This window comes from Anser cygnoides, chromosome 2, assembly GCF_040182565.1.
Source record: "Anser cygnoides isolate HZ-2024a breed goose chromosome 2, Taihu_goose_T2T_genome, whole genome shotgun sequence".
In the NCBI taxonomy this organism is placed as follows: domain Eukaryota; kingdom Metazoa; phylum Chordata; class Aves; order Anseriformes; family Anatidae; genus Anser; species Anser cygnoides.
This window is the reverse complement of record NC_089874.1, coordinates 55,942,015-55,966,529: the sequence shown is the minus strand read 5'-3', so window position 1 is coordinate 55,966,529 and position 24,515 is coordinate 55,942,015. Positions and strand designations below refer to the sequence as shown.

The following is a 24,515-nucleotide window of genomic DNA, read 5'->3' as shown; positions in this document are numbered from 1 at the left end:
GCTGCCAGGAACATCAGATGCACAAAGGAAGCATCCGTAACAGGGAGCTTCTGAATAAGGGGGAGCTTTAAATCACAGGTAAGAAACATTTGCTATTTTTAGATGTTTATTTTAAAGACATTTATTGAGAACAAGCTAGACAAACTAACATAAGTACCCATATCAGACAACACATCTTTCTTTATTTTTAATGATGGGGCAAAACAAAGAGCTATAATTTTAATGAAAAACACAAATCAGAAATGCTGCCATAGCCTGTTAAAACATTTCTTCATTTCCCAAATGTGGTTTGGAAGGCAGCTGTCCACCTTCTTGGTGAGAGGTCGTTTTCTTTTATGAGAAGGCTCATGAGATAGTGAAGAAAAAAAATGTGAAATACTCATAACCTACTTTTGTGACCCCAATGTTAATTTTTGTATATGATGTGCCCAAATATTGCTGTATATAGTTTTATTCCGCATGTGAAACTATTTGAAATAAACTGGTTTACAATTGAAAAAAAAAAAGTCAGCATTTATTTATTTTAATTTGCCAACAAATATTTGCAGGCATTACATTTGCATTAGCAGTAAAAATATTGCAATAAATCTTCAACTCACAAAGCTTTCTGTAACTATCTGTCAGGAAGTTTGTATCAACCTGAACTAAGCACCACCTCACATACACTTTTTCTTATTACTTTTAGGTTTAAAATTTCAGTTTTAACAATGCTGTGAACCTATTTCATTAGATATAAATTAGGAATATGCACAGAATACACATGGGGCTACATTTCAGGGTAAGGCATTAAACATTTGATTTATAGTGATCAACCACCTCAATCCTGCAAGCTGCATATCCAAATCTTTCCACAATAAAGTTTCAAGACATATGCCATTGCAGGAAACACAGGTGGCTGTAACTCACAGGGTGGGAGAGGAACAGGCTCCTTGACTCCATGGTCTCCCCTCCATCAGCACAACCACTGTTTCCAATGGCTGGAAAGCTGCATGAGAGTAGTGCTATCACTCTCCATCGAATTCCCAACCCAACAGGAAATTACAGTGTTGCTGGTTCTTTTTTCTACAGTGACATCAAACATTTATAGTGACACATATAAGAATATATTATATATTTATATAAATATATAAAATATTTATATAAAATATATAAATAAATACATATACAAAATATGGCATTACTTTCCAGAGAGATGTTACATTTCACAGGCCACCTTTACTTATCCAAATTTCACTGTCATACAGAATTTGTCATGAAGTTCAATAAACAATCAGCATAAAAGGAAAAATCCTGCCAAAGACTTCCTTATGTAACAGCATCACACTTATCTTCATATTAAAAGGACATATCATAGCAGACAATTTAAATACTTAAACCCTATGGATCTTATTCAATGCAGGCAAATAATTTCTACCAAAGTCAAAGGAAGCAACAATTGTGTGTAGCATAAATGAAGCACACAGGTCTCAACAATTGTGGAGGCCCACAATCCTCCCATCTTGTTCGCATTGTTTTAAACAAAAGATCCTCATACAGAATGCATACTTTGGCAGAGTATATGAAGACCACATAGAATAGAGAGAGCTTTTAAAAATAAATAAGCAAATAGAAAGGCTGGTACTGTAATGGAAATTTTTTGTCCATGAATATTCTATGTTAGCATGAAGGAAACAGAGGAAATTTAAGCTCTGTTGCACTAAATGAAGCAAAGGACAGACAGAAGAATGTTTTAGAGAGCTTCAGTGCAACTGTTATTCTTTCCAGTGGTATAATTCAGTGATGGGTACATTAAAAGTAAAATAATTAAAAAGAATTTAAATGATTATCAGAGTATTTGTACCTACATCAAATAATGAAACTTAATCTCTTCTGGAAACACCTCCTTCACTCCACAAATTCATTTCTGTTACTTAGAACAGGTCAGTGTTTATGCATATGGATCTATACATATTTGTAAAGCATCCCATACTTTTACTTTCTCTTTGCATACAGAAGTATACACTAGAATTATTGTGTAATATTTGGTATTCACATGTTACATTTAAATAAAGTTTATTTAAAAACAATTATATTACAGACTAACAGAATATTCATAATATATTTTACAGAAAAAATAGTCATGTATTTATTTTAGAAATATGTTTCTTAAAAAGTTCTTTGAGATTTTTATAAAACTTTTTACCCGTGAAGATTCCCATCAGACCTGTAAAAAAAGCTTAACCTTAGCCTTTAAAACCTTGTGGGTTGGTTTTTTTTTTTTTGTGTGTGTGTGCGCACGTGTGCCTTTGTTTTTGTTCTGCTTTAACAACTCTACAAGTTTGCAATCTATAAATTATTTAAAATAAAAAACAGAATCTTTTGGGATCAAATTGGTCACAGGCCATTCTTTAAAAAGTCAGTGGAGACTCCCTGAATCCATTCTGAAGTGCCTTGTGTTTTTCTTTCTCTCTGGGTATCAATAGTGCAGGTTGACAGGGGAATTCAGAGCTCCCTACACATTCTGTAGAAAGCCCAAAATGTTTTAGTGGCAGGGTGCAGCTGCAGAGTCCAGAGCTCTACTCCCCTAACCGCCACAGGAGGCAGTGCTCATAACTCCTTGCGCAATGCAGTACATGGTGTTTGCCCAGCCCCACGAAGGCCTCTGCTCGGTCCAGCTGCCACACACAGATGCCTGAAGAGCTGGCATCCAGCCCTCATTTGCTTTCCAAGTTATAGCAGTGGACGTCTCCTTTTCCCTTGCCATCATATCCAGGAAGCGGTTGTCCATATTTATCCACGCACCAGCAATAACCTCTTTTTCGACCTTTGGATGGACGACACTGAAACAGAATGGAGGACCCAATTAGCATAATTTTTGTTTTATTCCGCTCTTAGCATTATACAGAAGGGATTCCTGCACTACTATATCCTGGCCATATACAGAATCAAACAGAAGATTTGATAGAAGACATTGCTTGAATTAAATTGAAGATTTAACACCACTACGAAGTATTACAATAGAAGATGTAGTCTAATAGTCTGCCCATCAAACACTTTGGATCTAATTATTCCATAACAAAACTGCTCTGAGAATTAGCAGAAAACAGCATAATGAACTACTCCCTATTATATTAGGCAGCACAGTTTTTGTCTGTTGAATACCAGGACTACTTAAAACACCACGGACTGACGACTGAGATCCATCTTTGGAAAAGAAAGTCAACAGATTTGTTTTACACTAAAGCACAGGTCAAAGACAGCTCTTGCAGCAATAAACACCCTTGGTTTGCATCTGTTTGCTGGAAGAATTTCAATACTGTCATTGACATTTATTAACATACACATAATCCCTCTCTAATGGAGTTACCACTTCCAACAACTGCTAGGTGTACTAGAACTTTACATGTCTATTTTGCTATAAATGACTTTGCTTGTATGTTAGTCTATGACCTACACCAATGTTAGAAATCAGCTGCTTATTGGAATTTGTTAACAAAACCGACCAACCTGAAACTATCATTAAGCAAGCAAAGATGATGAACTTCTTTAGAAATAGTAATGCAGTAAAAGTAGATTTAAAAAGTCTGTCATGTACTAAGTAATGGTCTCTCCAAGAAAGTTTATGCTGGGTACCAGCTGTGGCTTTGCCAACGGTTAGTTAAACTTTGCTACTTATCACTCCATTGCATTGTTCTCCAGTTTCATACCTCTCACTGTCCCACGTCAATGGCCCACAAAGCTAAATGTCTTTCCCAAGCACGGGTAAATGAGGAAACATCAAGTAAATGTTAGGCTTTACACTTTGCACAAAGTGTCTGACCCTTTGATGCCTAGTTTAGGACCTCAGGTGAAAGGGTGATATGTCAGAAAGAAGTGTGAATATGGGCCACTCCTGGGACTGCCTGCAGCAGCAGGTTGGTCCCTGAGCCAATTAATTTGTGGCAGCAGCGATTAGTGTAGACAGTTCTCACCAGGAAGCTGTGAAAGAGAGATGAGAGCAGATCACACATTAGACACCAATCACTGAACATACCGTCTTGGCAGAAACCCAAGTTTCCAGCCTGCTTATTTTATTTGTAAATAAATAAAAAAATGAAGTAACATTAATCACCATAACTGAAAATTAATCTAGCCTTGTGATATATTTTTGAGTAGGAAGTCTAATGCAGAAATAATACAATGCCTTCTCTTCTCTGAATGTGCAGTCCTTATGCATTAGCTGTATGCAAATGAATGGCAATCCTGCCAGTGGGATGATAAAATTAACTTAAAGAATATATCAGCTTTTATAGGGGAGGGTGAAGAATTTCAAGCCTACTGAGAGGACAGCTACATTAATAATTTGCTAAACTACATGATTAGCTTGTGTTTGAATTCTAGTCACTCGCTCAGTTGTTTCCCTGCATCAAATCTTTAAATATAAAAACAATGTAAATTTTAGAATCCTTTATTGTTTCAAAAGCCAGACTAGTACTTGTGTGTGCTCTTCATGATTTCAGCAAATGGCTGTTCTAAGTTCACCAACACCACGAGGATGTTTTTCTTAATTTTTGGTGGCAAGTGGACTGGACTCTACCTTAAGTGGTATTCATGTTTAGCACACTAAATCCTTCATGCTCAGTTTTGAGTAATTCATAAACAATTGCTTTTGCGTGACTTACATTTTACAGATAAGGAAAATGAGGCAGCAGTTAATGGAGTTGTTATTCCCAAGAGTAGAGGCACAGATGGGGCCTGAATTAGAGCATGGGGTTTCTGGCTGTTGGCCTGGTTTTCTGGTCACGAAACTACACTTCTACTAATAATAGTAACACAGCCTCCCCTTTTAGAAGTACTATATGAAGTATGTTACACAACTCTGACTGATTCATATGCTTGCATCACTGTCAAAACAAATGATCAATTAAAGTTACCGCGTGTTGTTGGAGGTTTTGATTGCATTTTACAGCTGCATAATCAATTTTTGGAATTAACTATAGCACAAAGTTAGTCTGCAGAAACTAATGGTTACTTTTTCCCAAACAGGTTGTCTAGAAGAAATAAAAAATGAAACCCTTAGATTATTTGGGCTAGAGCTTTACAGCTAAAATGTCACTCTGTGAAGGAACGAGAAAAATTACCTTTTGCAGTCTGTTATTTTGTACTACCTGATCATCTATATTGTCAATAGTAAAGTGCTTCTGATTCAAAAGTGATGTTTTTTACCCTGAAACAGCTAGCTTGCATTCCATACTGAAATAGTGGACAACTCATATGGAAAAAGTTTAGATAAAAGTATTCGCTCTTCTGAATTTTGCACTGCACACAAATTTCAAGGCTTTTCTGTATGACTTCAGAAGTCCAAAAAGCTGGAAAACTGCCCAAGCAGTGCAGTCAATAATTACTTCTGATAGAAGTACCAGCTGCCAGCCTCATGCCACCTGCCCCTCTCCCCTCCACAAAGAAGTGCCACAGAGGCATTTGTGGGGCACAGCAAAGCATATGGTATCCCATTGAATTCCTGATCAGCCCAGAGGTCTCCATGGAGCTACAACCATGGTCTCCTGAAGCAGAGTGCAGACAGCCTTGACATACACCTCAGGCCATGCTGGCTCCTGCCAAGCCCAGTTGTTTTCAGTGGAACAATGCCAGCTCACATTTAGGAATATCTGGTTCTGGTATACAAATATGGGGCAATAATTATAATTTCATCAAAACTTTCTTTGCATGCCTGAGGCAAAACCACACCTGTATTAACCTAGTTCATGTAAATATACCTATATATACACCATACTTGAATAGTGTAAGCTAATGTGTGTGATTTATTAAGATAAAGAAATCTAAATTTTAGTACGTTTGATTTTAACAAAGTTTATATATAAACACAAGGTCTGAAGTTATTTTCATGTTATACCTTGACAGATGAATATAAGTTCTTGAAATTGTTGCACATAGGCAAATTACTCCCTATGGTTACTTCTGAAAAGTCTCTCTCTAGATGTCCACAAATATCAAGAAAAATAATTGCTTTCAACTCGACTGCAAGAGCAGGTGACCAGGAAGGCAGACTATACTAAAACACAAAGTACCTCCTGAATGAGTTTTCATGGTTTCCAGAGCAATCATAATTTATCAGATTCCTACCATCATACCTCTACATATATGAACATCTTAGGCAGTGCTTTTAGCATTCATTTCCAGAATTAAAAGTGCTCAAAATGCTTCTTTTTTTTCAATGGATTTACTGTTTCCTAACAATTTTTTTTTCCCAAATTTTGTTGTCATGACAAAATTGAATTACAGATTGAATGCTGCTAATAATAGCAATGAAGGAAATTAATAAAATAGCCTAGCATTCTGTTAATCAGATTAGAGACACCTGCTCAAAGTTCCCAAAATCAGGCCTACATTTTGATCCTCCAAAAAGAAAAACAAACAAATGATATTGCTGTCCTGTCTTGCAGAGAGTGGATTAAATCTGACCAGGACTCATTCACTTATAAAATGGATGCTTTTTTTCTAGGAGTTAATTATACAAAGGTAACTCAAATACATTATTTTTGTTTTACATTTTCTAAGTGTGAGAAGCAGCCTCTCTCTGTAAGCCCTATCTGTGAAGGCTTCTGCCAGGGGTTAAGATTCATTTAGAGGAAGAGCACTCAAACTACATTACACATATAATATTTACTGATATGGACTCAATTTGCAGGCATCTCTTACGAGATCCTGAGCTGTCCCAAACTATCATGAAACTACTGCGAGCTGTGCAAATTGGCACAGTACTTGCCAAGACTGGCCAAGTATGAAAGTGCTCCTTCAACATCTATGTTTGCTGACCAGAGGGGCTGTTGCACATAGCACATCAACCTTTTCTAATGCAGCTTGAAAGTTTCCAGATAACATGGAGACTACATGCTGTGCAGAAGCTTGTCTTTGCTCTGTACCAACACCTTACTTTAGTAAATGAACTTCTAAGAATGAAGACTAGAAAAGAGTATCCATATTTTTTCCCCCCTCCATATTAAATTTTTCTGCCTCAGTTAGAGAACCATGACTGCACAGTGAGGCACTTTAACATGTGCTCACTGTGGATCTGATTTACCATATATACACACTAGGGACAGTGTGCAAACCACCGCATTTTTGCTGACAAAGCTAAAACTTTGAAGTCTAAAGACAGATGAGAGGAACATCTACTGAACAAAGTAAATACCAATCTGTGGTCTTCTGTAATACCTAGAGGAGGGTAAGTACTACAAGATGCTTGCATATCTTCAGTGCAGTTACATGACATGCTGTTCTGATGTAGCTAAGCAAATACTTCTATGGCACAGCCACAAAACAGTCCTAGCCTTGCTCCACAGAGTAGTTCACACAGCAGTCTGTGGCATTTCCTGAATGAATGCAGACTGGGATTTGAGCCCTGCTGTCTGCTAATTTACATGCAGTGAGACATGAATTGACAGTGGGTTCTCAAAACTAAAGAAAAAGAAACTCACCCTGCTTGGGAGTTACCACCACCTGCCTGGGAAAAGCTTGGGAGTAAAACAAATTCAGCAATGTGCAGCCAAGGTCAAACAACAGAGTCAATTGCTGGACTGATGGCAGAAGGGAACACTGGAAACCTCATCCCTATTTCAAAGAGCCCACCTGACACTGCCAGCTCATTGCAGAGCTCCAGGGAATACCTGAAAGGTTAAGACTGTTTCTAAGAAAGCTGGAAGCCAAACAATGGGGAGATACCACTCTTAAAATAAGGTTGCCTCCTCTGAGGTTGGTCTCTCACTTCTAACTAACAAGCTATTATGCAGTAACACACTGAGTCAGCCACTCTTGGTTACTAGACATAGGGGCTGACTTCTATAAACCCAAATGTGAAAAACAAGATAGTCCACAAACAAAATCTGTCCTTACGGAGGTTTGCCTTGAAAAAAATCTGAAAGACTCTTCTGAATTCTGGAAATTTTGGAATTATACCAAGAAATACATTTGGAGACAGGTCACTATCTAAACAACGGTATTAGATAAAATGTGCATACAAAGCAAAGAATGTTATGTCTTGCAATTCTGCAAGTTCTTGAATAAGCTTCAAGGGTAGTGCCAAATGGAGAATGCTGCTTCAGAGCATGAATGTATTGCATATATACCTTCCACTTAGGTCTGCATTTGCAAAGAGAAAAAAAAAATTAAAAAAAGGAGGAAAACCAGAGTGGGCTGAGGAGCCAACCTTGCTATACAATAACTACTAGATGTATAACTTCCATGATAATATGACCTGGATTTTGGAAATGATCTGTGTAGTGCATAAAGGACAGACACATGCCTTTCTCAAATTTCTTTTTGTAATATAAACCAACACAGTTCTTCTAGGAACTTTCAAGCAGCTATTTACAATTCAAAGCATTGATCTATTGCAGTCATATGGCAACTGCAACATTTAGCTCTGTGGGTTATTACAGAGGCATTGCTTTTTTTAAACTGAAGGGCATTAGTATCTAGGACACTGGCCAACCTGTGTGTGATTAGGTATGAAGTTTCTCAAATTAATCTGCTGTCATAACCAACAGAAAATAAAAACACTACCCACATTTGACAAAGTTCAACAGTATCAGATCAGGACCTAAAATTGGGATTAAACTAGCTTCTTTTTAAAGTGATGTATAAAATGATATATAATGCACTTTGCTGGCAAGATCCTTCAACAGCAACACAGAATAAGTGAAGCGTATTCACTGAAATGCTCAAGACACTGTACTTACTTGCTTTTTCTTGTAGAACCCCTTCTTGTCACAATTTGGAATATGGAAACCCCTGGGACTCAAGACATTCAGGATCTTTAGGTGATTTAAAGTGTCTTCCATTTCTCTACGACAAGGACCCTGTTAGTGAGCACATTTGAAAAAAACATATATGAAACTTCATTTACAAATCCTGTTTTTCACAGAAAAGTTATTAAATTTTCAAAGGGTATGAATCACAAAAACAAATCTATTAAAAGAAATGTCAAAAAGCAAAACAATCATAGATGAAATTCTGACATTATTCAGGACAAAACTGATTTCTAAGCACTGAAGGCCCTATGCCATGCTCGCAATCAGACTAGCATTTCCAGCTGAAATCACAGCTGCAAGGAAGACTTGACCATTACATAAATCAGTCATATATAATATATATTGTGAAAAGCTGATCTTCAGCAAGTGGGAAAAGAAAGCAGACAATTGAGAACAAACTGCTTTGTAAATCTTCACTAATGTAATTTTATTTCTGTGATTCTGATGGATTTAAAGGCTTGAATGCAATGGATTAAATTGAAAACATGTAGTTTGGCATACTGTATATGCCTTTATAAATATACTGCAACTTCTGGGCAACAATTCCAAATTTCAGCTGGACCAAATGTATGCACTCATGCAAATGAATGGTTGCACACATTTTCAGTAGGTAAGTATGTAACTTTTTGCACCAGTTTCTCCATATGCAAAAGGAAGACAATGGTGTAGTGTGGATTAGCTCTAAGACAATGACATAAAAACTTCCAGAACCACTTCTAAAAGCATGTCTCAAACTCCAAACTAACTGTTTCTCACTGCAGGCCTTTAGGGTACGGTATAAAACGTTACCAGACCAATTTTACAGCCAGAAATCCAGGAGTAGAAGAGTTCAAATTTTGCCAGAGGCCAAGAAGGCAGCCAATATCAGCAGAAGGATCAGAATTCAAGAATCACAGCCTACATACTCTGTGTTTAGCTACATGCTGCTCTGAGCACATTACTGACTCAATCCACCAGCCTGATTCTTTTCAAAGAAAAAAATTTCTTCTCAAAAAATTCTTTTTCACAGTTGCAGGGGTTTAAAATGTTTAAGTTGTTCTATCAACACAAAGACCCACTAGTACAATTCTTAATTAGTGAAGTAATGATATTACTACTTGCAAGCATAAATGTTAAGTTTGCTGATATAAAGTGCCTTTCATGTGAGTGTCTGAAAGCATACAGACTCCACAGTTCTGCTGAAGTTTAAAATTGATTTTTTGGTAAGCAAAAATCTTCCTTGCTGCTTTCATACATTTTTGTTCAGTATCAATCTCACAAGCTCTAAACAAGCTATTTAAATTGGTGCTCTTATTGGCAACTCCTTAAATAAATGAAACTGTTCAGACACCAACTACAAATAACACACTCAAAGATTTGGTTTTGAGTTAGGCCTACAAAAAGAGCAACAGCCTTCTTTAACTATCATCTTGAAACAGGTTTCAAAGGTAAAAGGGATGAGTATCAAAAGCTATGACACAGACATAGGCAGAAGGGCATTTGCTTGCAAAGGTACCTGCCTCAAGTGGACCTGGTTCTGGTTCCTACAGATATGAGCAGTTTTAGTAAATCAATGTGCCTTCACACACAGGGCCTGATTACCATGAAATGAAACATTTATCCTAGTTAAGGCCAGAACCCTATTTCCTCAGAGCTACCAAAGCTCATTCTTTTACTGGAAGAGGTTTATTTCAAGTTTTTGGGAAGAAGGCATGCTAAAACTTGGATACTTAAGTGTTTTTACTAGACAGCTGGACATCAATGACAAACTGAACAAACAACTGTGTTAACTTGGAGGCCACACACTCTTCAGACACAGCTTTCCACCTCACACAGGTTTCAAAACCTTCTCTTGCAGGTGGGAAGCCTTGTCTGGTTTCACCACAACTGTTTTGATGAGATGCCAAAATACATCCATCCATATTTTTAAGTCAGCTGGCATAGGCACAAGGATAACCACCATGACAGCAGCCAAGAAATGCACAAACAGGAATTATTGCCCTATCAGATTCACCACATTCTGGCTGCCCTGCAAATACCCTTTCTACTGGGCACAGTAGGCTGGAAGCAATAGCAGCTTGTGTGCTGTGAGCCATTACATTTATGCAGTCGCATTAAACGACTACTGCAAGTGGAGGTGGTCTTCAGCACGTCATAGAAATAATGACTCGAGACTTAGCTTCAACTGAAGCTGTCTTCTCCCTTGATTTGCTTCATGGGGTATGAACACAATGCCACCACACTGAATGTCAAATGTCTTCCTTTTTTCCATTGTTTTGCAACCCAATAATGCTGTTTGCAACCAAGTTTACCAAATAATGACACTACTAAACAAGTCACAGAAAACACTCATAGAAACATGTGGGAACAAGATTTTTTGCCAAGAGCTGACATAGTGAAAATTATATTAAAATCAATGTAAACACCAGTGCATTAGGCCTCTGTGTCTTCTGAACATGATCTGTTTTGTCAGCTGCTTATCTGCATTTGCAGATCCAACAGTTGTATTGGCCAAACAGCCAGAATACCCTAAATAGGTACAACAATAACCATTTTTATTTATCTTGTCAATTGCACAACATGCACATACACACACAGGCACATACTCACATGCAGGGAAATGTCTTAGCTTTTACAAAAGCACTTACATATTCAGTTTCTTGTTTGGATTCGGAAGAGAAATTCAGTGTATCTGTACTCTGTGAATCATATTCCACTTTATAGCGCTGTGTATTTTTGGCTTGCTCTTTCCTGATGATATCTATTTTGATGTGTGGTGGATGCAATTTCAAATCTGGCACCCTGTGGGAGTTTGGGATGGCCTGATTTTCTATGCTACTGGTACTCCTGTCTTCTTCTGAATCACTGGAATTTCCTAATGAAAAGAACAAATTCAGTGAAGAAACAAAGTTAGTCAACTGCCAGCTGAGTCTGGAAGGGCAACAGACCACTAGACTACTCTGCATCTTTAGTTTTTCTGTACAAAAATGATATATAAAAATATGAGCAATTCAGTATTCTGCATGCATCAGTATCTCCATAAGCTAAGCGTAAAGAACCGCAGTGAATTTTCTAACTGAAAAATCTCTTCAGTCCTAGTGAGTCTTTCAAGTATACCATTCCACCACCTGTGCTAGGTCCCTCTGTATGTACATCCTGCCTTGCTAATCACTTGAAAAGTATTTACGTTCACTTCATTTCAAACTATTTGCAAACCACTACCGCCCAAGTTTCTCACTCCTCGTTTTTTTGCTGGTTTCCCTTCCCGGCAGGAGGATGCAGGTCTGCCAGGTGTGGAGCCCTGCCAGCACCTGGCCCTGAGTCAGAGCTCTGTTAGCAGCCTGACCAACATGGGTCGTGCAGAGCATTCAAATCATGTACTTCTGACCCAGAACAGATTTAAACAACTTTAATTTAATACAGCTAACATGAGTAAGTTATTGGACGGAGAGCAACTCTTCATCTTCCCCAAGAGAGTAAATTAAAAAAAAAAAGTGTTAATAAAAAATTCTACCATGCTGAGTTTGATGGTTCTAATTAACTATTTTTAACACTGTTTTTCTCTCTTAGTTTTATTCCACATACATAACAGGAAAGAAAAATAGCACATTTTCATTCCCCTACTATTAAATTCAAAAATATTTCTAGTTGTATAAAATATATTTTGGGGTAATGGATAAAAAAATTGCCATTCATTCTGTAGTGGTGTCACAGGACAAACATCTACTTTCATTATGAGCTTCAAAAATATTTTTCCCTTAAATTATCATCTACAAAACTACAGGAGAAACCTACAGGAAACTACAGGATTATTTTTCCAAAATACTGCATAAGCCCAGCATTCCTGTACCTTCTGAGGTATTTGTCTACACAGCATTTCTCTCTCTTAGAAGACTCTTGCAATGTAACTGTAACTGGCTGCATTTCCTCCATGGAATTTTTTAAGTCTGGATACTCCTGCTACTGTCAGCTAAGTCCCACTAGTTGCTGCATTTCAGTGCCTTGGCTGCTGGCCACTTTTTTTCTCTCTTTTTTTTTTTTTTCTTTAAGGAAATCACATTGTGAGCACACAATGATAACTGATGTGCAAGAAACATCCCGAAAATCTGTATTGAAATTATACTTGACGGCTCACTGGAAAACCGCAAAAGCCAACAAATTTAGTGCTAAAACTGAAAGCCCATGTTCACATAGCTCATTTGAGTCTCGTTATTTCAACACATACAGTATCCTGGCACTGGCCATACACAGGAACCGAGGAGGAAAACAAGGAGGAGGCGGCAGGATCAGAGTTAACATCTTGGTACTGGTGGTTTTAGTGTAGCCACTGCTGGCAATGAACATAATTGACCGGGAAAATCCAACTCCCAGTGCAAATGGATTAAGGAAGTTCAAGTCTTAAGTCTAAATTTCCTGGCTTTTGTGGGTTTAACTCAGACTCTCAGCAGTATTTGAACATATTTTTGGTGGTTTAATGTCCTGTTTTTAAACAGTGGTATTTTTTTTTCCACATTCTCAGTGAATTTTGCAATAAATGACACAATAAAATGTTATAAACCTAAATCTTCTAGATACAAATACTATGGCTACTGTGTTTTCTCTAGTCTGTCCAATTTTTTAGTTTACCTACTATAAAAAAAAGTGGAACGTATTCTTAATGTGCATTAACAAATCAACAGGCTGCTCATTTCCCAGTTTGTATAGACCGTCACATATTGACAGAATTTCTTACACTTGAATTCAGAATGGTCATAATGCCACATTTTAAACGGTAAAGCATATTCAATTAACTCAGTTCTACAAAAGCTGGTGACATGGTACCTCTACATTCTGTTGTAATGGAAACAAAATTGCTCCAAAAGTTGTTTGCTCTCTTTCAAAAAGAGATTAGAAGGTTTGTATATGAACAGTAAAATTATGACTTTTGTGCCCCAAAACCTGAACTGTAAAGTCAGTGGCCTACTTTAGTTGGCATGAAGAAGTTCCTGCAATACACACCATCCATACTGATTTCTAGCAATTTCTAGTAAAGACCAAAAGCGTAGCACATAATGCAGGACGATGCTACATGAAAGGGAGGTGTGATCCTGGTCAGGGAGGGAGGGCGCCATGCCACAACCTTAGTTCCCAAGCACTGGATTTAGAGCTGAAACTGGAGCAGCACCCATGAGGAGGCAGGTACTATGTGTACACACAGGTTCGTCATAATACTTCTTTTTTGCACCCTGAATTTTCAACCTTCATGCTTTGAATGTAAACTGTAGAGACCTACTTCGCACTTTTTAAGCGATCAAAGCTCCTACTGACTTCAAAACAGGAATTCTCCCTGCGCCAAGAATGCAAAAACAGGAACTCCGCATTCTGACTATTTAGCCTGAAAATGGAAATATTTTCATCAGGGAACCAACATTCAGCTCTGTCTTTCCCCTCCTCTAACAGTCATTGTTAAAAGCACTGCCCCTCCACAAAACACTGCCAAGTCTCATGTATCGAGGAGACTCCCTCTGTTTTCAATTCATTTGAAGGATGAATAGTCAAAGCCAAGTTCATGTGATGAAGGAAGCTGTTCCATGTTCCAATGAGATTTAAAACTTCAGTGAGTACCTCTGAACTCTCGCTCATTTAAAGCATGAACAGGCTGGGAACAGCACATAAATAATTATAATAAGGCATCTCTTAGTCTCATAGCAGCTAGTTAACTGGAACACTGGTGCCACTTCCTCAGCTAAGAAAGGCCAGCCAAAGAGTCCCTGTAACCTAGCAGAAAAACTCCTGGCTTTTTAAAAATGCAAACAGTGGAAAGCCTTTTGACACACTTTTCTATTAAATAAATGTTGACATACTTGCTGTTGGCTAACAAACAGTTTAATGAAATGTTTGCACAGGGCTGAGTTTTTTTGATCTGAATCCCAATTTTTCCGGCCTCTAAAGTTTCCAAATGTGCATGCTAACAGAACTTTTTCCAGCTGTCCCTTCCTCTTCAAACCAAACAGAACCTGCTCGGTGAATGTCTCATTTACAAGATATGTAAGAGGTACTGGAAAGCTTTCGTTTGTCTGAAGGTTTATTTGCAATGCAGGGAAAAACAACATCCTCTTAAACACTGCTGTGCAAATGCTTTGTTCTGAACAACCACCGTCAAGGGCCAAGAAAACTTTTTTTTTTTTTTTTAATTCCTGGGTTATCACTGCCTTGATGTAATCACGCTGCAGCACAAGAGCTAGCCCACACACTCTCTAGTTTTCTCACACCCTCTTTCCAGGAACACTAGGCACAAATCGCAAGGATTTCATCGTCTCCTCTTCAGGCCGGCAGCGTCAGGAACCCATGCGAGGAACATACAACTTCTTCCCTCCCCAAGATTGCTTTCAAAATCAGCAACTTCGCCTCTTTCGCGAAGGATTACTTCACAGCACCAGGGGTGAAGAAAATAAATAAATAACGATAGTAAGAGACACAAGAGGTTAACCTCCCTTTTCCTTAGGGGAAAAATAAATTAAAAAAAAAGAGCATCCCTCTTTCAAAAGCGACCCCAGCCCTGGCTGCGCGGCTGGCCGGAGAAGCTCGGGCAGGAGCCGGCCGCGGGCAGCCGGCGGACCACCAGTGCCCCCCCGCCCGACCTCCCCGGAGCGGGCGGTTACTTTTCAACTTCCAGAAGAAAGAATTAAGCAGCCGCTTACCTTCAGCCAGCGGCCCGGGCAGCACGAAGGCCCGCAGCTTGCCGTCCGCCGTGGCGTTGGTGCAGAGCCCGCGGCCCTCCAGCAGCGCCTGCAGCGGCCGCGCCTCCTCCCGCAGCGGCTGGCAGCTGAGGCCGGCGCCGCAGCGCTCCGTGTAGATCCCGCAGGGCTGCCCCAGGCGCAGGGCGCAGGTGAGGCAGCAGCCGCATCCCGGCTCTCGCACCCTCTCGGCGCAGTCGGGCTGCAGCGGCTTGCACTGCTGCAGCGCCCGCGCGTCGCAGGGCTCGCAGCGGACCACCGGCCCCGCCAGCGCCAGCGCGGCCGCCGTCCGACGGCCTAGCAGCGCCAGCGCCGCCGCCGCCACTGCCCACAGCACGCCGGGCCGCGGCACCATGGCAACCGGCTGCCGGGGCCGCCGGGAGGCGCCCCCGCGCCGCTCGGCCCGGGGGGAGCGCCCCGGGCTGCGCCGCTCACGGGACTCGGGGCGGCAGCGCCGGCCGCCTCTCCTCGCCCGGAGCAGGGCGGGCGCCGGAGGAGGGCGCCGCCGCCGAGCGCTGCGGGCAGGTAAAGTCACCGGCCTCTCGCAGCCCGGGCAGCGCGAGGGAAGAAGGCTGCGCGCCCAGCAGGCTCGCACCGACCCTCTCTTCAGCCGCTGGCCTTTGGTAACATAAAGGTAATAAAAGAGCTCGCTGACAACAAAGGCAACTTTTCCTGCCTCCCCCCCTCCTCCCTGCAGAGCGCCTCAACCACTTGGCTTAAAACTAACGTTGATGGCTTTTTTTTTTTCCACACACAACACTGAAAAAAAAAATGCTTCCAAAAGTAAAAAAAAAAAAGAAAAAAATAATAATAAAAAAGCCCAGACGATCTGAAGAAAACTTGTTTCAAAAATGCTTAGAAAAAAAAAAACAGCACGGTGGGGGGAAAGAAAAAAAAAAAGAAGAAAAATAAAAATAAAGCGAACACAGCTCCCTTCTTTTTTTTTTTTTTTTATTCTCTTTGTTGGCTGCTTCCCGCCTCCCCTCTCCGCCACTCTGCACCCATCTGTCCGGCGGCGTTTCCCGGCCCTGCCATATATCGGCACCGCCGCCCCCCGCGCCGCCCCGCCCCGCGCCGCCCCGCGCCGCCCCGCCAAGGCCGCGCAGCGCCCCGCGGCGGCAGTGCGGGGGCTCGGCGAGGCCCCGCGGCGGTCACTGGGGGCTGGGGGCTGGGGAGGGGCCAGCGGCGGCCCCTGGGGTGTGTGGGCGCTTCTTAGTGAGCGGTACGGCTCTGTGGAGAGGGGCGTTTCGTGTTTTTTTGTTGTTTAAGCGGTAAGCGCTGTGTATGTGCTTGTGTCCCCGTGGCACCGGGAGGGGATGTACGAGCAAAGCTCGCGGGCAGTGCCCTTTTTTGGGCTCCTCTCTAAATCTTGTCTGCTTCGGGGCTGAAAGCCTTTCCTCACACACACGCTTGCACAGATGTTGCTCTCGGGCACCCTGTGCTCTCTGGCACACAATCACTCAGTACACGTGGTGATCCAGGCCCGTGGATGCAGCTCACCCATCTTTCTAAGGCGTTCTCTGAGCTCTTTAAAACTTTTCCCTCTGTCCACGAGAAAATACTTTCCATTGCAACATCCTCATAAGTCTGTGGGGAGAAAAACAACAAACCCTACAGTCGATTTTGCACACTGCATGTGTTTGCTCTCTGTAGCCAGTGCAAACTCTTCCCCCACTCTGCTTGGCTTGTTTTGCTCTGTTACTTAGGTTAACTTCGATGGAGAAAATCTGAATTGTGAAAGCCAGAATTTGTGACCATCCTTTCTGCAGCACTCCTGAGACCTAACACAGCAGGATATGGTGAAGTATATACGTAGGCACATATATGGCCTTTCTGTCACAGGAGCCTGCTCCTCATACAAAGTAAAATGAATAATGCTTACAGATACTGGCATATACAAATACTGTCTGCCATGGAAATGATGAGCCAAACCATTGCTCTGTTTTTAACCCCTGTGTTATTAACATTGAAGTTCACCTTCCGGTAATTCATCAGCTGTTCACGTGTCTAAATTCAAGTGGAAAAGTGTAGTTTTCAAGTAGAGATGTTATCATTCAAGGTACTGCCCTGTGAATCTCAAAATCTGCTCTTTTTTTATAAATCAAATCTTTTTAGAACATTAAAATCAACTCTGGCTTGTTTTCTCTGTTCTTTGTTCAGACAGTACCTTCCAAAATACTGTCTTGAAAGAGACACTGTACATAAAAAGACCAAAAAAATCATATTTTATGCGTAAAGAATATGATGTAAGAGTTAATAGAGACTTTTCCTAGGGAAATAAAATGAATGAGGTGTTGGAAGAGAGATCAGATTCGCTTAATACCCCGATAGGCGACTGCACCAACGATTTTCAGCCTTTTGTCCTCTTGCTCATTTTGTTAATTGACCGAAAGAGGTCGCCGGTTGTCCAGTGTTGAATTTGAGACTCACTAAATCTGAGCGAACCCAGCGACATGGGGGGAATTAAAAAAGCACTTGTACACCGCATATTTTCCTTCCTTCCTTCCTTCCTTCCTTCCTTCCTTCCTTCCTTCCTTCCTTCCTTCCTTCCTTCCTTCCTTCCTTCCTCCCTTCCTCCCTTCCTCCCTTCCTCCCTTCCTCCCTTCCTCCCTTCCTCCCTTCCTCCCTTCCTCCCTTCCTCCCTTCCTCCCTTCCTTCCTTCCTTCCTTCCCTCATCCCTCTATCTTTCCCTCTCTCTTTCTCTCTTTCCCTCTTTCTCTCCTACTTTCTTTTGTCTTTGTTGTTGAAAACTATAGCAGGAAAGCTTATTTTATTTTGTTTTTAATAATTGTTTATAGTTGATTCATTCTGAAAATGTTAGGATCATCTTGCATTTTGTTTATGTAGAACTCAGATTAAGTTTAAAAGAAAGAAGAGGCATTCCTTTCTAGTCTGGTAGTAGCACAGTAGGGTAGCACTGTACATGAGATTTCCTCAGTATGTTCTTGCTTTTCAGCAGAATACTCAGATCTACAATGAAGTCAGTTCGTATAATGTGTACTTTAAACCAGTGAAAATAAAAATGCAAGGAGTTTCAGCTTGTGCACCCCCAGTCTGTGAAGACATGCTGTCACATTGCCAAAATACAGTACTCATTTAAATGATAGTTTCTAGGTCTCTGTTTTCACAAAGGCAAGAATGAATATCTCATAATTATTTGTCACCTGTCTATAATTATAATTTAATGAAAATTTCCTGCAAGACCTGCTCCAGGTTCAGGGGTATAATAGGAAAATAAATACTTAGAAATAAATCAGAAATAAACAGCCCAGGTGTTTTCCAGATCCCCCTCCTAAACCATGCATGAAGTAGAAAGCTGTACTGGATTCATTATAAATGCTATTGTTTGCTGTTTTTCTGAAGACAGTTTCTGAATTCAGCATGACAGAAGACAGAATAATTGAATTTGGAAGCAGATAGAATTAGGAAAACAAAGGAGAAATAAATCCTTTTGGGGATGTTAATGGAGACATTTTAGACATTAATGAAGCCTTTTCAGAATTTGTCCATCTGTTTGCTAACAGAGGCATACGTAATGAAAGGGCATATATTGGCAGTATTACAGAAACAGCTACCAAACACTCCCATTTACTATTGGAGACATCTTGTTAACCATAATAGCAGAAAGAAAAATAGCTGATAGGTTTAATATTACAATGCTCTTATACAGAGTTTATTCAAAGATGTATCCATCTCTCTTATATACTCATTAGACATTATGTAGCATATCATGACAATAAAAAAACTTACAGAATTTAAAGAGAAGAGATGAATTAGAGGGAGAAAGAAATGAAGAAAAACATCTAGCTCTCAAGATTCATCCTAAGAACAGCAGAGATTGTTCCTTGGTCAGATGTTCTCTATAACCCACATAACGGTCAGCAATCTGGATATTGTGCAACTTCCATAATGCGGGTGTTACCACAGAGATAACAGGAAAAATGCTGCTTCTTTACAAAGTCTGCTGGATCTACATTTACTAGAACACTTGGACTTCTGTCCACAGGTAATAAATAAACAAATAAATAAAATTCAGATCCTGTCTTGAAATTTCAGTGGAGTGTAAAGTGGAAAGATAAGTGAATTTGGATAGACTACAGCTGAGATTGGAGTACATGGAGAACAGAACTTCTTTCTGTGTATTTGATTTTGAATGAATGCATTAAGTGTTAGGTCATTCTATGAATTAGTGGGTCATGAACATACCTCATGCTAAGGTGCATTTACATGCAGTCAAGTTTGGAAGATAAAAAGTATAAGAAAAGATGTGAGAAATTAATAAACATTTTTGACATAAACTGTTTTTTTCTCTATTTACCAATCCCATCCCTTCTTTTCACTGTGTACAATAATATCTCACTATATTTGTCAAATATCATCTATATTGCACATATTATAGAAAAAAAAAGTAGTATTTTAATGCCTGCAAATCTAGATGCCTTGTTACCAAGTCACAAAGACATTTCTTAAAAACCTTTTAGGATCTCAGTTGAGCAAGAAAAACATCAAGTTCCAAAACTGTCTTAGACTGTTATTAGAACTAAAAGCATATGCTGTGAGTTCTCTTGAGAAGTTTCCCCTTACCTAAAACATGAAGTTTTCTGGGGCAACCTGTGTGCGAAAGAAGATGAGATAGTTGTAAGTCCATTGTCTCTTAACCACACAAATTAAAATTACACAGGTCTGAACCTTTTCCAGCAGAGTATGGCATCTCTAACACTGTATAATGCCCTAACCATTGAACTTCTGATTATAAATTGGCAATATTTATCATGCCTTCTCGATTTGCAACTCTACTTTTTTGTTTGTTTGTTTTGCTTTGTCTTGGATGTCAGACTATGCATCATAGTCCACTATTGGACATCAGTGGAATACCCAAAGCCTCTTTGTTCTCCAAACAGTTAAGGACCTTTCTTCTGTTGATGGCACTGGGCAGGCCCCAGGTCTTTATGAATGCCTACTGTTATGTACCTGAACCCTCTGGGTGCTAATGCTGAAGGAAGTGATGGGCTGCAGTCTTATAAGAAACAATTATTATACGGATCATTTTAACAGTAATTCAGGTTGAAAAACACAGATTTGGGGTTTGGAGTTATATGAACTTTAAGGCCCCTTCCAACCTGAGCCGTTCTATGCTTACCGTCATGTCCTACTCCGCAATATAACCACATACTTCAGTCTGGGAAACCATACCTAGGAAGAGAACAGAAATACTTATGATGTATTCAAGGGTGCATAGTTGGTATTCCATGCCATCTGGTGCTTCTTGTTCTATTTTTCAAAAATTACATCTCTCTGAGGGTTAATCAGAAAATTATTTAGACTTTTAAAAAAGATTGTGAATAGATTGGTTCCAAATTTCAGCACAGCTAACCTTGCACAAATGGGTACCTCTGAAATTCACAAGGGTGTTGTACATCTTGGTTTTGACTCTAAGTCACAAACTAACTCTGTCAGTTCTTTGGAGAATCTGGAAAGTTAAATTAAGGCATACAAACAAACATTCTAGTCCTTCTGTATACAGTAGTTTCTCAAAAGGATAAATGTCATAATTGGTGCTGGAAAGATATATACATCTCCTTGTTATATGTGTGTATGTGTGTATATATATGCGTGATCACATAAAAAGGCTGCTAAATTGAATTTTGTTCCTGCTGCTGGAATCATTGGCAATATTCCTGATGATACAGTAACATTCAGGTCTGAAATAATGAGTGTCCCTTCAATCCATGTGTAGAAGAGCCATCATGTCTAGAAGACTAGCCTGAAATACAGCTCTGCAGTGCACCCAGTGCACAAATGGGAGCTTCTGCACTCACTGTTTCACCTTATTGATCTGATGTCTCTGTGATTTGAAAATGTCAGCACTTGAAGCTCACCTATTAACATGTCTGAAGAGGTCATTCTGGAGCATGTCTATTACTCATGAACACTACTATCTGTTAGTTAAGCTGTCACACGGAGTTAGTTTTAGAAAGGCATATGTAATTTGTGGAATCTTTCACCTTGTTCTCTGACTCATTTAATTCTCCTTTCACAACATTTCTAAGAATGAAGAACAACTACACTGAAATTAATGGAGCTCAAAATGTGAAAAGTTGGCTGGAGGGGAAAGAGAATGAAGCCCTGCATACCTCATCTCACTTGGCAGTAGATTTGGGAAAATAACATTTCACAAGTAGGATAAGAGCATAAATACATCTCTCACCTCACTAGCTAGAAAATATAATGGACACTAGGCATTATTATTGCATGTTGGTATTCGTTTGTACAGCCTATTCAACAAACTGGTATGTATGGCATGGTGATCTTGAATCCAGAATTCAACTCTGAAGGAAGCTCTCCTAGAAAACTACTGAATGATTGATGAAAACTGACAGATCCCGATGTAACTTCACATATTGTCCAGCAGTTTCTCCCCTACAAAAAAGATCACTCTGCCCCTGTCCTTATTGGCTTCTATATAATAGTCTCCTCTTTAGACTATTTCTGCACTGAAAATCTTTGTTGAGTCTGGGCAGATTGGTCAGAAGTAAGATACCAATTTTTACTGAAATATGTACAGTTTTAAATACTCACATATAGCTTCGTTATCTCAGGAAGACTTGGAAACTGCTCTACTGACAGATGGAATAGTTATTTCTATGTAATTTCTATTTCTATATACTAGTTATTTCTACAGCTATGTTGCTACTATGTTCATTTTGTACTATGTACAATTGTTTCAGTCTACTAGAAGAGTAATTTCAAGCAGATGCTTCCTGAGCTTTCTGGGCCCATTCACATTCAAACTTTCCAGCAAGCATTTTTATCTCTCCAGATAGGAGCCACTGATAAGGGCAGTCTCTTTCAATGTTCCCTCTGAAAAGTTTACTTTTCATTTTAACCAACCTAATTAAATTGCTTCTTGTTCATAAACGTCTCACTAAGGAAAATATTAGCATGACAATTCTAGTCTCTTTCTTCAATGGACTATATATACAACTACACATTTTACCATTATTCATTTGAATAAATAATAGTTCCCAATGTGGTTTTGAAAGGAAAGAGCCATAGCTGCATTTTATAATTAATACAAATGATAACTTGGTCCACTGACAAATGAGGCTGCATCAGGACTTCTCAAACCCCAAATTAGGAGAAATATAAATTCAAGAAAAAAATCCCTGTTGCAACCTTGCTGCTGCCAATATATGCCAACTCCATAAGATTTTCACTAATGCTGCTAGTTTCATTAAATATATAACATTAAATATATACCCTCTGATAAAATCTTCATTGTTCCTTTATCTTCTTAGAACTAAAAACAATCAGTTATCTGAGTTATCTGAAGGTAATGCATGATTGTAAGCTATTTTTCTTCCAGTAATTGAAATTTTTGTTGTTGTTGTTGTTTGATTGATTGATTTGTTTATTATTATTATTATTATTATATTTTATTTTAAAGTTAAATCTGCCTAGGAACTGAATTGTCTTATAACAGTCTACACTAAGAATTTGCTGTGATGAGACTGGATTAATTTAAAGCCATTTCAGAGAGAGACATGATCAGGTTTTCTAAGCTAGGCAACCTCTATATTAATTTAAGGACCTGACCCCCAAGATATTTATTATTACAGGAACAACCTGTTTACATTCTTATACTCCATCTCCTAAAGAGCAGTAACTTAACATAAAGCTACACTCACTGCTGGCTATTCAAGGGAATGCAGTCTTAATTAATCAGATTTAATTTAGCTTAAATTCTCATCTTAAATAACACCTTCTTCAGCACACTGTTCCACTGAATTTGGTTAGAGTCCTTGAGTCAGATAAAATTTGTCGTAAAGATGACAGCCTTGCTGGTAATGCTGATGGTAATGCTAGCAGAATTGAAATATGGCTAAAATGGGGTAAGGCACAAATAGCTATTTGGATATATGTATGCAGATATAGACATATGCAGATATATTAAAACTTTCCACAAGAAAATGTGGGTCATACAGTCATACTCGCTTCCATATGTGTGACCAAAAGAAGAAACTCAGTGGAATGCTTATTAAAACAATTCCATAATTCTCAGTTAGATATTAAACAAAAAGTGAAAATAAGCCTAAACTCTACTGAGCCATTTTGCTTTAATAATCTAACCAGAGGTCCAAAACAGTCTTTGAGCAAAAAAGATGAATAATAGTCATCAGATTTTTTTCCAGACAACTGAACAGACTAACAGCTCAAAAATCTGGAAATTATTAAACATATAAATAATCCCACCCTCCTTTGGGATGTTAAAACTATTAAAAACAAAGAAGAATAATTTGAACTAAGTCATCTGCTGTCCTGTGTTGTGGGATCTGCAAGATGTGGCAATAACAGACGATATGAAAACACAAATTTCTTAGAAGAAATCTACATTTGGAATTAATTTGTTAAACTGTGAATTTTGCACTTTCAAAAGCACCAGCACCATGATTTTTAGCCATGTATTAAGACTGTAGTAGTAAGATGAAAGCAATATTTTACGTCTTCTGTGGACACTATAATTTCCATACAGTACAATACCTTTTATTTAATTATGATATACGCTAACACCGAATGCTATAGTAATTGTGCCTACTTTAATTGTGGTATTGCAGGCATCTAAATAACATACACTTTTACATCGCAAAAATCAGATCCCTGTTCATACAATGACATAGTTCTGTACAGGATAAAAAGAGACTTATAGTACTCCAATGCAAGCAAATGGGATCTGTTCTAAGCTTGGCATGTAATTTAATTCCGTTGTTAGAAAAGACCAGAGACATGCTGAAGCATAAGAAAGCAAATAACCATATTACTACTTGCAACAGAAATTACTGTTAACTCTGTATGAAACCTAACAGAAGATACTGGGTGCAGGAGTTCCCCTTCATTAGGGTCCATGTTAGGAGTAGTTAAAATTCCTTATGAATGCTATTGTTGAAGTAATAGGGAGCCACCGCCCAAAACACAGGCCACATGTATAGCCAGTCAGATGCTTAAATGTGTGGGTGGAGGGATTTCACTGGGA

General features: G+C 39.2%; 1 protein-coding gene across 1 annotated transcript; it reads right to left on the bottom strand.

The window, feature by feature from the left end:
* Positions 1-492: 492 nt before the first annotated feature.
* Positions 493-16,483, bottom strand: IGFBP3 (insulin like growth factor binding protein 3). The gene is made up of 4 exons (XM_048053444.2): positions 15,449-16,483; positions 11,417-11,643; positions 8,718-8,837; positions 493-2,819 (listed from the first exon to the last, which is right to left on the bottom strand). The coding sequence occupies exons 1-4, from the start codon at positions 15,837-15,839 to the stop codon at positions 2,694-2,696; spliced, it is 864 nt and encodes a 287-aa protein (XP_047909401.1). The 5' UTR covers positions 15,840-16,483; the 3' UTR covers positions 493-2,693.
* Between the last annotated feature and the right edge of the window lie 8,032 nt (positions 16,484-24,515).